Source organism: Polypterus senegalus, chromosome 12, assembly GCF_016835505.1.
Source record: "Polypterus senegalus isolate Bchr_013 chromosome 12, ASM1683550v1, whole genome shotgun sequence".
Taxonomy (NCBI): Eukaryota; Metazoa; Chordata; class Cladistia; order Polypteriformes; family Polypteridae; genus Polypterus; species Polypterus senegalus.
The window spans coordinates 160,063,825-160,075,919 of NC_053165.1; the positions used below are offsets into that span (position 1 = coordinate 160,063,825).

Sequence of the window (12,095 nt, forward strand, 5' to 3'; positions counted from 1 at the left end):
TGCAGTGCAGTGTTTGTGTGTTCTTAGCAGTGGCCTTTGGTCACTTCACTCATCCAATACAAATTTGAACCCTGACCCTAACTGTAGACTTTCCTTCTTTGACGTGCTGGTCCTCCATGTGTGGAGTTTGCATGATCTTCCCATGGGGGCACCAGTTTCCTCCCAAAGACATGCAGGTTAGGTGGACCACCGATGCTAAACTGGCTCGTGTGTCTGTCTGCGTTCGCCCCGTCCAGCGTCGTTCCTGCCTCAATAGTCCCGAGTCAACTAAAGGACTTTAGGACCAAGTGCACCGGTTTGAAGGATGAAACTGGCTGAAATGAAAGCCTGCAGACCCCTCTCATAGGGGAACCGTTTTTGGATCCCAAAATAACTATAAGGCGGCACCATAAAGCACTTTTCTTTTTTATTCTGTGACAAGACATTTGTGAAATCCCAGTGGTGTCCAATCTGGCTGTATGTTTGGGTGGGGGGGTCTTAGTTCAGGATCTCTATCCACAGCCCACCATGTGAACTCTTCAGTTTCTCCACATATCAGAACACGGCTCTTTGTCAGGCACCTCATTCTATGAAGAAGCACACAACCCTGTAAAGCGCCATCGGAGAATCCCCAAGAGGGCACCCAGGGGTCCGGATTAAATAAACACATTTACAAACACTAATAAATAAACTCAGGTGTGACCCAGTGGGTATGATGGGGGTTCAAATCTCATATCATGTGACCCTGACAAGTCACTTCACCTGCCTGTGCCTTAAAAATGCAAACAACCGTAAATCACAAATGACGTCAAGTCGCCATAAAAAAGAAAACATCCGAGAAGTTGTTCAGTGGTAACAAAACAGCTTTATTAAACTGGTCAAGTGAGTAATGAGTGTGAACGGAAATGACATCCCGTGTAATCAGCAGCATCAAGAGAAGGGCAGCGCGGTGACAGAGCCGGCCGTGCGACACCCACTCGAGTTGCACAACACGTCCCTGCCTCGCGCCACCCGGTGACAACAGCAGCATTAAGAGTTCATGAAGGTTCAGAAGGCCACTAATCGGCCCGCTTCAAGTTCGTCAGCATTTTGCCAGTTCGTGTTCCACTTACGCCCCTCGCCACATACTCTGAGGGGGTCGATCGCCATGCTTGCAGCTCGTTTCTGTAGGCGACCGGTGCCAGCCTCACTTTCTCTCCCGTCCTGTGCGCCCTGCTTCTGGTGGCGCACTCGCCGTCTCCCCCCCGTTGAGACCCACAGCCTCGACTCCGACCGTCAGAGGCAGGCGCGACATCCGCTCCCGGGATGGGGGGGTGACAGCACATTCAGACCGGAGATCACCGTCCCCTTGGGACTTTTCCAGCCAGGCAAGTGCGGAAACAAATCCCCCGACTTGTCTGAGTATTTATTATGTTCAGTTCAGTTCAGTTTCAAGAGTCAAAATGCAACAATGGCTCGAACCAGAGTGCCCATGGAGCTGCCCAGTCTGTCTCCGGAGTGGCAAGTGGCCGTGGGCTCGTAGACTAACCTCGAGTCATCGGCGGCTTTGTTCGCCTGCAGCTGCTCCAGCGGCTCCATCCTGGCCCGCTTGCTGGGTAGAAACTCGGGCTCGGCTGTGGCTTTGCCTCGGCGCTTCCTGGACTGTCTGTCAGGAGACGACGACGGTGGGCTGGCGAGGTTTTCCTTATCACAGTCCGTGGCGGCTAAGCGCTCGCCCAAACAGTCCACGGTCTTGTCGGGGAGGTTCGCAGACCTCTCGCCCAGAGGCTCGACTGGAGTGCTGCTGCTACCGCTATCCTTGTCCACCACCGGCTCTCCGATCTCCATACTCTCCTCGGTCCCCACGCCCGGCACGTTGGTGCTTTCGCCCACAAGCTGCGTCGCCTCATGCCGGCTCGGCTCGACCTCACTACTCGCCAGCTTTGTCGTGTAGTAGATCTCACGGGCGGACCTCATCACCAGAGACAGCATCAAGCTTTTGTGGAGCCTCATGCCCCCCTTCTGCATTCGGGAGCTGTACAGCTTACTCAGAGAAAGTCCCATTATTCTTTTGGCTTCGATGTTGAGCTCCATTATTCTTTAAATTCAAAAACTTTTCTTTTAGAAACTTTGGTTCGAAGTTAAGCGATATGGCCTTGCTTGCCTTTAGGACTGCTCCGGTAATCTTGCTCGGGGGGTCCAAATACGTTTCAGGTGTGTTTACAGCAGGATTCAAGTGACCCCAACAAAGTTTAAAAAAAAAAAAATCCACACAGGCAACAACGGAACAGTCCTGGTGCAGTCACCTCGGGAACAGAAAGGTTGGGGACGTGCAGGCTGTATTTATAGCTGCCCTGACGTCATAGCCTGGCTCTCGACCAATCCACGTCCAAATACTTTTGATTGGCACTTGACAGCCTCGCCGCTCTTCTCCAAACCGGAGCTTTCGTGTTACAGCAGTTTCAGTATCGTTTGGCAGCATTTTGCTTTTCGCAGTTATTTAACAATTCCGTAAACTCGTGCACTCTTTTCCATTTGTGTTTTTACGAGTGTAAATAAAGTGTGACGCAAAGGCAAAATGAAACATTAATACGGATTATGTAGTAAACAATTGGTCAAACCAACTCCATGGGGGGCTGATTTGGTGAAATGCATGCAAATACAACATCAACACAACCATAAAATAAGAGAACAACGTTAATGGCTATCAATTAGTCTCTCCAGGGGGAGGTTTTATTATTATTATTACTATTTATTATTATTATTATTTATTACTACTACTCGACCAACGCCTTTAAAGGCAACTTAAAACATTTGAGATACAATTGCTTCCATTTCTTTTGTTTGTATTTTTCTATTTGAAGCACAGGCAGGTGAAATGACTTGCTCGTGGGCCCACAGTTCGAGATTTGAACCCACCACCTCAGGGTTTTAAGCAAAGGCTTCGGTAGGATTTTAAGAAATCAGGGTCTTAGCCCCCTTTGTGCAAATCAAAGGGTGTGAGGGGGTGTGGAAGTGGCCTCTCGTAGTCCTTCGCGCAGTAATCTGTGAATGAATCAAAGAGAACAGACAACAAGATCAGGGGGGTTAATCCTATTAAGTCTAGCACAATACCGAAAAGAACATCGGGGGCTGGGCGCAGTATATCAGGAGGCAAAAGTATCTGATGCCCCCGGACTGCTTGGAGGTCCACGCGTGTTAGCTGGTGTTTCCATAGCGTGGCCTTCCTTGAATGGCCGCCACAGTGGACCGGCGTCCCATCCGTTCTTCCTCCTGCGTTGAGCCCGATGACCCAGAACTTAATCAAGCAGGGCTGACAGTTTAAAGCGTGTGTGTTTGTCATGCACAGAACGAGTGTTTTACAATTTGGAATCTTTATATTGTCAGGCTGACTATAAAGGTAATTACATATCCGCGTTATTTCATTACATTTGGAATCTTCTGTACGGTCGTGGACTGTGTCATGAGTGTGCAGAAGACCACCCACGCTCACTCAAACCCCTATTAATATTACGGCATTGGTAAATTAAGCCTGAACTTCGGTACATTCGGTCTTGTTTTCTTAGAAATGACCCTTTCTTCGCGGTGAGTGAAATCTGCCAAATGAAACTCCCAAGCCCTCCGCCTTCTCCTCGATTCGAAGAACTCTTGTGTGTTTTCCCCCCCGCAGGGGTAATTTTCAACCTGCCGTCATCAGGAGCCAAGCCCATATTAGGCGCATCCGCCAGTTTCTGGGAGGGCGGGGCGGCCTGCGTGCGGCGAGTGAGTGGAAAAGCCCGTGACGCGAGGGCAGCTGCGTTTCCTGCTGCCATATTTAGCATCGGCGCGCCGACGTCATCCGCCTGCTCCTTATAAGGAAGGGAGCTGGCAGCGTCCGGCTTTCACATACCATATTTGGAAGAAGGCCGCCGTCGTGGCGCCGCGATTGAGGTCACGGTGAGCCCCGGGCTGCGCGCATTTCAGCTGGAATTAATTGAACTCCGTGTGTGCGCGCGCGCGTCTGCAGGGAGTAAAACAAACACGCGCAGCACTGCTGCCCTTTGGCCCCCTCCATACTTATATATAAACCTTACTATGCAGATTAAAGACTCCACCATTTGTCCGCCCGTGCCGCTCTTATCACTGCTTCTGTGTACACTCATCGACATCACACGATGATTCATTCGCCTTCTTCTTATCTTTGGTATTTTCAAACTCAACTCATTGTGTACTCATCACAGAAAAATCACGGCGCACGTGACGCTGGAAACAGCGACGAGTGTTTCACCCACAGATTGTACTGCAGAACAAAACGTGAATTTCTTGTCCTCGGGATGTGCACCAGGGTCCGCTCAGGTCCATTTTACACATTAAGCAGGTGGGGTGGCACTCCCAGCCGGGTTTTTTTTTTCTTTACCCACAATTCTGCCAACTGAATCCCTGCTTCTGATTCACTTTGTGATAAAGAGCAGGTGACATCACCTGTGTCTGGTCCGATTGTAAAATATTCATTGATTTGTTTTCTTAACAGCGCCTTCAGACGGTGTGCAGACCCCCTTAGCTTTCTTTTCAATTTATGACGTTGCAGCCTTGGGCTCAGATCGTTTTTTTACCTCCGCAAGCCAATACCCCCAGAATCCATCCATCCATTTTCACACACAGGGTCACCCTGGGCATCCTAACTGCGAGGCAGCAGCACTACCACTGTGCCACCATGCCGCCCTACCCCCAGAATGACAAAGCAAAAAAAAAAAAAAATTCACAAATATCTGCATATTTCTCTATAATAAAAAAAATCTTGGTAGGAGACAAGACTTGATTTTCTCAGAAAGATACTTTCACATATTTCTTGTAGAGAGAAAGAAACGATATTCACTCACGGGCAGTTATACTGTACGTTGCATTTTCACAATGTAATTCCCAACACGGAATCAAAATTCAACGTGATATTGACGAAAAGGTAAAAGCGAAAAGAGGTGGAATATTTGGACAGAGGTGATATGACAGAAGTGCGCCATGCGAGATGCAGATCACGTGGCAGGCCAGCAGCAGCATCTGAATGAGCAAAGAGGAGGTAAAAAAAACACTGTATGTGTTTCCCACTCTCTCACCGTTTAAGAGGGGGTGTCAGAGGAGCGACCGCGTCTCCTTGGGGTGCGTTCAGTCGAGCGGTAGAGGCGCAAAGTGGCTGGCGTATACCGCATTTGGGGCTTTGGCGAGCCTTCCAGGTATGGAGATGCAGGTTCTCTCAGCGTCCTATGTAAAAATTTGGCAGGGAGCCCCCTTTCCTCATGAGGTATAGACAAAGGGGGACGCAGCTGAGCTAGGGGCACAAGCTGAATGTGAAGGAGACACTGGTCTGTCACATAACTCTCCCCCCATAGCCATCAGATGATTTCTTCAAGCCATAGAGACCCATCACTCCTGCCGAGTCCTTGGGGTGCACCTGGCAGCTGACCCTGCGTGGTCCATTAATGTTAACTTCCATAGCCAAGAAGGTGCAGCAGCATCTCCACTTCCTTCTGCAGCTGAAGAGGGCAAGAACCCACCCCACCATTCTCACCCATTTCTAAGGGGGCACCACCGAGGGCATTCGGACTTGGGAAGTACAGGGTCTCTAAAAATAAAGCCACTTGACTTGATATGTCATTTGAACTTGTCATTTGTCGCGTTTCCCACACATCTGCATACAGACGGGTTTTCTTCACTCTTGAGCAACTTCATAAAACTTGTGCAACTGTCTGAGAAAAGGGAAAATACACACACTGGACATCCCAGTACTTTACAAAAGGTCACGTCTGTTTAACAAACATTGTTTTACTTCCCTTTTTCTAACATTTGAATTGAGTCGAGCTGGCTCTGTGTGTGAGTGTGTGAGTGAGTTTATATGGCGGATGTTGTGTACACGATACGCTGTACTTGAGCGTGTTTGGAGAATGCAGTATTACTACCGGAGAATACTTGGTTTTTTTTACTGCTGTCACTTTTATTTTACTACGCTTGGCTACGTCTGGTTCGATATATTTTGCTAGGCCCATTCATTACTTTACATCTCTCTATTGTAGGCTTGGAAGGAGACAATGCGTGATTTTCTCGGAAACGATTTAATGTCCCGCGAGACAAGGCAGTGAGACAAAAGGACAGCTGCTGTACGGGCTTTTAAATGATCGACGCGCAGCGCGACAAGCAGAACACGCAGCTCAGCAGCAGCAGCAAGACAGCAGATGATCCAACCGCATCTCCTTAGCGTGCGTTCAGCCCCCTCCTTGACAACGCAAGCGGCAGAGACGCAAAGTGCCTGGAATGTAGCGCACCCCGGGGGGGGGAGAGCAAAGCGAGCGGGGGGGAGGGGGTGGTTGAGCAAAGCGAGCGGGGGGGTAACGCCCCCTAGTTAAACCAACAACCAAACGGTTTACTCAAATATGCACAATTTCTGGCTCAGTCAATTATCTAAAATACAGGCCTCCCCCACTTTATGTAAATTTGTGCATACAAAGAATCAGGGACGATTTTCAAAACGTTGCACGCTGCAGACACTAAAACCCAGTCGTCTATGCAGGAGGCTGTTTGGCTGAAACACAAGAAACAAAGGATGAGTGATGGTGAGGGGAACTTTTTCAGTACTTGGTGATGTTTAAAAGTGGTGTATGTTAGGGGTCAGTGTGGGGGCCGCTGCTCATTTTAATAAACTGTCACACACATACACATGGGAGGCGGTTAAAGGGCCTGAATGAGAGTAGTTCCATGCCGGACCGGGGGGTGTCAGAGTGCACTAACTCTTTCTCTCACTCCTCTGCAAACCAGTTATGGGAAATTCCGGCTGGCCCATATGACATCACTTCCAGCTCCGGGCCCAGAGATGATGTCACTTCCGGTCCCGGGCACAATGACATCCCTTCCAGCTTCGGGCTTAGAGATGGTATCACTTCTCGTCCCGGGCACAATGACCTCACTTCCGCTTCTGGTCCCAGAGATGACTCCACTTCTTCTGCTCTCTGTTAAAAGTGCCATCTTGGTGCCAGCAAGTCAGTTCTGTTCTGGACTCTGATCTGTACACATCAGTACAGCAGTTGATCTGATTTTTCTTCCAGGAAATAATATACCAGTGGCTGCCCCAAACTTTTTCTATGGCCTTTTGTCGAATTTGTGACAAAGCATAAATGATCTGACAAGAATATCATCAATAAGAGGCTTAGGTCTGCAGATGATACCAGAGTAGTTGGTGGGACAGATAATGGAGAATCGGCCAAATCGTTACCGAAGGACTCGGATAGCATGCAGGTCTGGTCAGAATTGTGGACAATGAAAGTCAATGTCAGTAAATGTAAAGAATTCGATGTAGGAAATGGAAATGTTAGAAGTGAATGAGGACCATCTTGACAGCATTATAGGCCCCCAGGCAAAGCAGTGCACTGGACCCCCTGCCTACACAACCACTCAGCAAGTCACAACATACATAGATTAGCATGGGCCCCCCGGGCAACTGCCCAGCGCGCCCACGCACTATGACGGCCCTGATGTGAACACACAACGAGAGGCCTGAAACTGGATGGTACACTTTATGAAAGGGACGTGGAAGTCTCAGTGGAGTGGTGACAATCTACAATCCGGCAGTGTAGAGAAGCGATCAAAAAGCTTAAAGGCTGTTGGGTTACATAGCGCCTCTGCTGTGTGAAGTCACACGAGCTTATGCTTAAGCCATGTAATGCGCATACTGTATAATGAGTACTGTGCGCAGTCTCCACATTACAAAAACACGTAGCAGTGCTGGAGAACGTGCAGAGACAAGCGACCAGGCTGATTTCAGGACTGAAAGGTACGAACTGTGAGAAGAGAGTGAAGGAGTTACATATTTTCAGTTTTAAGTGAGCAGAAATGAAGAGGTTGATATGACTGACGTGTTTAAAATTATAAAAGAAATTTCAAAGGAAACATGAGGGTACAGCTGGAAACGTGTCAAGAGCAAGATTTCCCACAAATGATAGAAAAATTTTTGTCATGCAAAAACATTCACGTCAAGAAAAGGAGTTTAGGACTCTCCACATCTCAACTTGTGAATAGGATAGTCGAGTTTGTTGGGCTGAAAGGCCTATTCAGTTTTTCCAGTGTTGTAATGTTCAGTCACTGCAGCCTGTCAAATGGGGTGGGGCAGGATGCTTGAAGGCGGGGCTGGATGTTAGCGCTACACAATTCCAGTCTCCATTATTTCTATAGCTGATGCTGCTGTGTGCCCATGACAGTCTGCTGAATGTGACAGGGCCGACCCACAGGCTGCAGCGAGGCGTATTTGGGTGTTTTCACGTGCTGTGGGTCACCGAGTTTGTCACGTGTGTTGCTTACGTTTTTGTCGTGTTATTCTGGGCATCATAGGTCCCAATGACATCATGAACAAGTTGGAAAAGCCCAAGAAAAACCGAAAGGTGATTCCTTTGAATGTGAAACTAGACGTGACGAAGCGTAAGTAAAGATCTTCATTAAACATTACTTAGTGCTTAGGGTTTGTTTTGATGACTGATGTGTCACAAACACACACACACACACGAGCCTCATGTGTGGAAACTGATTCACTATCGAATGTTTGCATGTTAGTTTTTATCTTTTACAAGATCTGTGACTTGTTTCGAACGTTTCTTGAATCCTGAATCTGACATTAGTTTTCTGAATTAAAGATTACTTTTGCTTTTGTTATTTATTTTGGGCAACTTTCACTGCCATTATTCACGATCACCTCCATTTTGACATTCCATTGTTAAGGCAGCCTCCCGTGTTGTTAGTGGGATGTCCTCAGAGATTTTGACTTGTGGTAAATGACGTCGTCTTTGGAAGTACTTTGCTATCTGAGTTTGCAGATTCGACTCTTTCTGTGCCTTGAAATCCTATTACTTTTGCTTTTCGTGTTTTTGACTTAACTCCGATTTCTCACTTTGATTTTTGTTTCGAGATTTGCCTTTTGTATCAGTGTGGCTGACAGCTCAGGTTTCGATTGTCTTTTTGGTTTTGACTTCACCTTTTTCTCCCAGTTACTACTTAAATATTCTTGTTAGCTTGCCTAGCACAGTAACAGGTTTGGGTGTGTCCGTAAATATGGGAATGCATTTCAAAATGTCACCGTCATTAACCGGATTTCTGTTTGGTTTAGAGTGGAGGAGGACTTTCCAGAGAACTTCTAACATCGTTTCCTCACCGAGCAACTTCTGCTTCCTCACTTAAAGACATGGCTTCTGACCAGAGCTGAAGTCCACAAAGACCACACACTTGCTATGGAAGAGTCTCCTCGTGTCAACCAGTGTTGCCAGGTCTGCGTTTTTTTCTTTTTGTTATTTTTTTTATTTATTTATTTTTTTTTGTTTTTTTGCCCAGTTAGACTTTTTTTGATCGGTGTCCACAGGGAAAAGGGGCTTTCACAGGTTACATGTTTTTGGGCTACTTTTTACTTTCTTGTATACGAAGAATAGGGCAAGTATTGTAATCGTCCAAAAATTCGATATCAAGATTTTAATGAATCTCAGCGTTTTAGACCTCCCCGACTTTCGCATATACGAAGCATAGGGAAATTATTGGAATCCTCCAAAAATTCCATTTTGAGATTTTGATGAATCTCAACGTTTTAGACCTCCCCATGTCTGAAAATACCATTTTTGGAGTCGTGTTTGTAAGCACAATAACTTTCACACTTTCACTTCGGTCAACCAAATTTTGCATACAAGTATTAGGTACAAAACGTAGATTTCTATAAAATTTTGGACTATTTCTGTTAACCGTAAGGGGTACTTTACCTTTTATTCACGCAGCTGCAGAGTCTGATTTATTCAACTTTTATAATAATTGTTTAATATATTATTAATTTGATTTGTTGTTGATGGTTCTTTAATGTACATAATATAAAAATATAATCCTTATTTGCGGTTTACTGCTTAAATATCCGTCCCCATATTCAAGTATACAAGAAAGTCTGGGGAGACCACTCCTGATTTTGGGCTATTTGCTACTCCGTCTCCAACACTTTATTACCATGTATTTTATCCATCTGGCACCCCTTCCCCTGCTATTCATACTTGTACTGTATTTGTTCTTTCGTCATTGTAAGATCTCCAAATGGGGATCCCTCCTTCCATGTGACGGTAGACACCCATTCTACTACTCTGAAATATTTCTGAGGGGGGCAGCCCCACCCCTGGAGTTCGATGGTAGGTACTTCACCCGCTCATCCTCAGCACATGTCCCCGCTTTCCCGTGTGTCATTTTGTTTACCTCAAGTACTGGGATATTTTTTTCTGGTCAAATTTGCTATTTTTAAGCTGTCCTTAGGCTAAACATTTTTTAAGAACCTGGCAACCATGATGTCAGTGTTGACATTTTTTCATTAAAGTCCCTTTATTTTCGATATTACATAGGATCGCCCCTGGTGTAACAACTCTTTTTGCTGTTTTGTTCTCAAATAAAACAAATTCTGTTCATTTTTATGTAGTTTGGTGTTATTTCAACAAAAATGGAGATCACTTTTGGAGCCATGGAATGCTTCGGAGTTTCTATTTAATTGTAATTGGGCTATGAAAGTTCTCTTTATGAAGGGGATTTGAGGAATGGATTAGCTCCTTATTTAAAGAAGGGAAAGCCTGCATGCCTGTCCTGTTGGCGTCCTCCCCACTGAATTTGGATGCAATCATTAAGATGTCTGCTCACCCTGAATGTCACTGGTCCGTGTTGCTGTCACTTGGTTCATCATTTAGTGATTGTAGTACAATTCACACACAAAAATAAGATGGCCTGAAGTATTTAAAGTTTGTCAGATCCTTTTTTTTTTTTTAACTATTTATAAAACAAAGAGAGAGAGATTGTATATTAACGTGCTCTTCCAATATTATAAAAACCTGAGTAGTTTGCACAAGAGCAACTTTTAATTTTATTTAGGACATTTTCCGAAGTTATCTCTACTTTTACTCAAGTGTGACTGTTGGGTACTTTATACAATACTGATTGTGTATGATTAATAAAAGAATAGGAACGTGTGCATGTAAATGAGAATAAGGGGATAGCCATTGATTCCAAGAGCAAAGGGCCGCATAGAAAAGAAGGGCTGTGGGGATTATGGGATGCAAATAGGCAGCTCATTGGTCTGCTGTGCTCCATAAAGCTACTCGTACCAGGAGTCCAAGAATACTGAGACAAACTAAGACAGCTGGTGACCTGCCACATAAAAGGTCCTCAAGGTTGATCTGAAAAATGCACTCTCATCTCGCTTCAGGTACAATACAATTTATTTTTATATAGCCCAACATCACACAAGAAGTGCTGCAATGGACTTTGACAGCTCCCCAGCCTTGACTCTGTAAGAAGACAAGGAAAAACTCCCCAAAAACAACATGGAAGAAACCTCAGGAAAGGCAGTTCAGAGAGAGACCCCTTTCCAGGTAGGTTGAGCGTGCAGTGGGTGTCAAAAAAAAGGGGGGTCAATACAATACACACAACACAAGTAATCCTCAATATAGGGTGGTCCAGATCTAATTATGCAATTTTATTTACACTATAACTTATTAAGTTTATTACATAGAAAATCACCCGAAAAATCCCGGACCATCGAGAAGTGTGTGAACTGACGACATGAAGAATCGTCTTCACGTCGAACTGGAATCGTCTCCGCATAAATCAAAGTCATCCAGACGATCTGGATCTGCATAATTGGATCTGGACCACCCTGTAGAATATATATAGTGCAATAGAAATATGACAAGTATGGAGCAGAATTCAACAGTAGGTGATATCACAGAATACGATTTGGATTTGTTCAGAGTCCTGGACACCTCGGCCATCAAGCTGCCTCCCCCTATTGGCCATTCCACAGCTGAGTCAGTGCTGGGCCAGCCAATCCGATGAAAGGTAGTAGAGGAAGCCAGAATGAAAGCAAAACTGATGGCCATTACGGAAAAATGCTGAACCTCCACTCTCTGAAACAAGAAATTCAGCCAAAAAATTATTCAGCAGAAGTGTGTCAAGAAACGCGCCGGGGGGCTCCCTCACTGCCAACAGGAAAACGCCTGTATAGCATCTCTTTTTATCTTTAGCAAAGACCAAAGGTTTTCTTTCCTTTTAGTCACTCTGGTGTGTACTTTAGAGTGGGGTTGTTGTTTGTTATAATAACTATTACGTATTTATTTATT

At 45.6% G+C, this 12,095-nt stretch overlaps 1 protein-coding gene across 1 annotated transcript; it reads right to left on the reverse strand.

The window, feature by feature from the left end:
- Positions 1-821: 821 nt before the first annotated feature.
- Positions 822-2,285, reverse strand: LOC120540051 (immediate early response gene 2 protein-like). The gene has a single exon (XM_039770513.1). It carries the CDS (start codon positions 2,050-2,052, stop codon positions 1,417-1,419), a length of 636 nt encoding a protein of 211 aa, XP_039626447.1. The 5' UTR covers positions 2,053-2,285; the 3' UTR covers positions 822-1,416.
- Between the last annotated feature and the right edge of the window lie 9,810 nt (positions 2,286-12,095).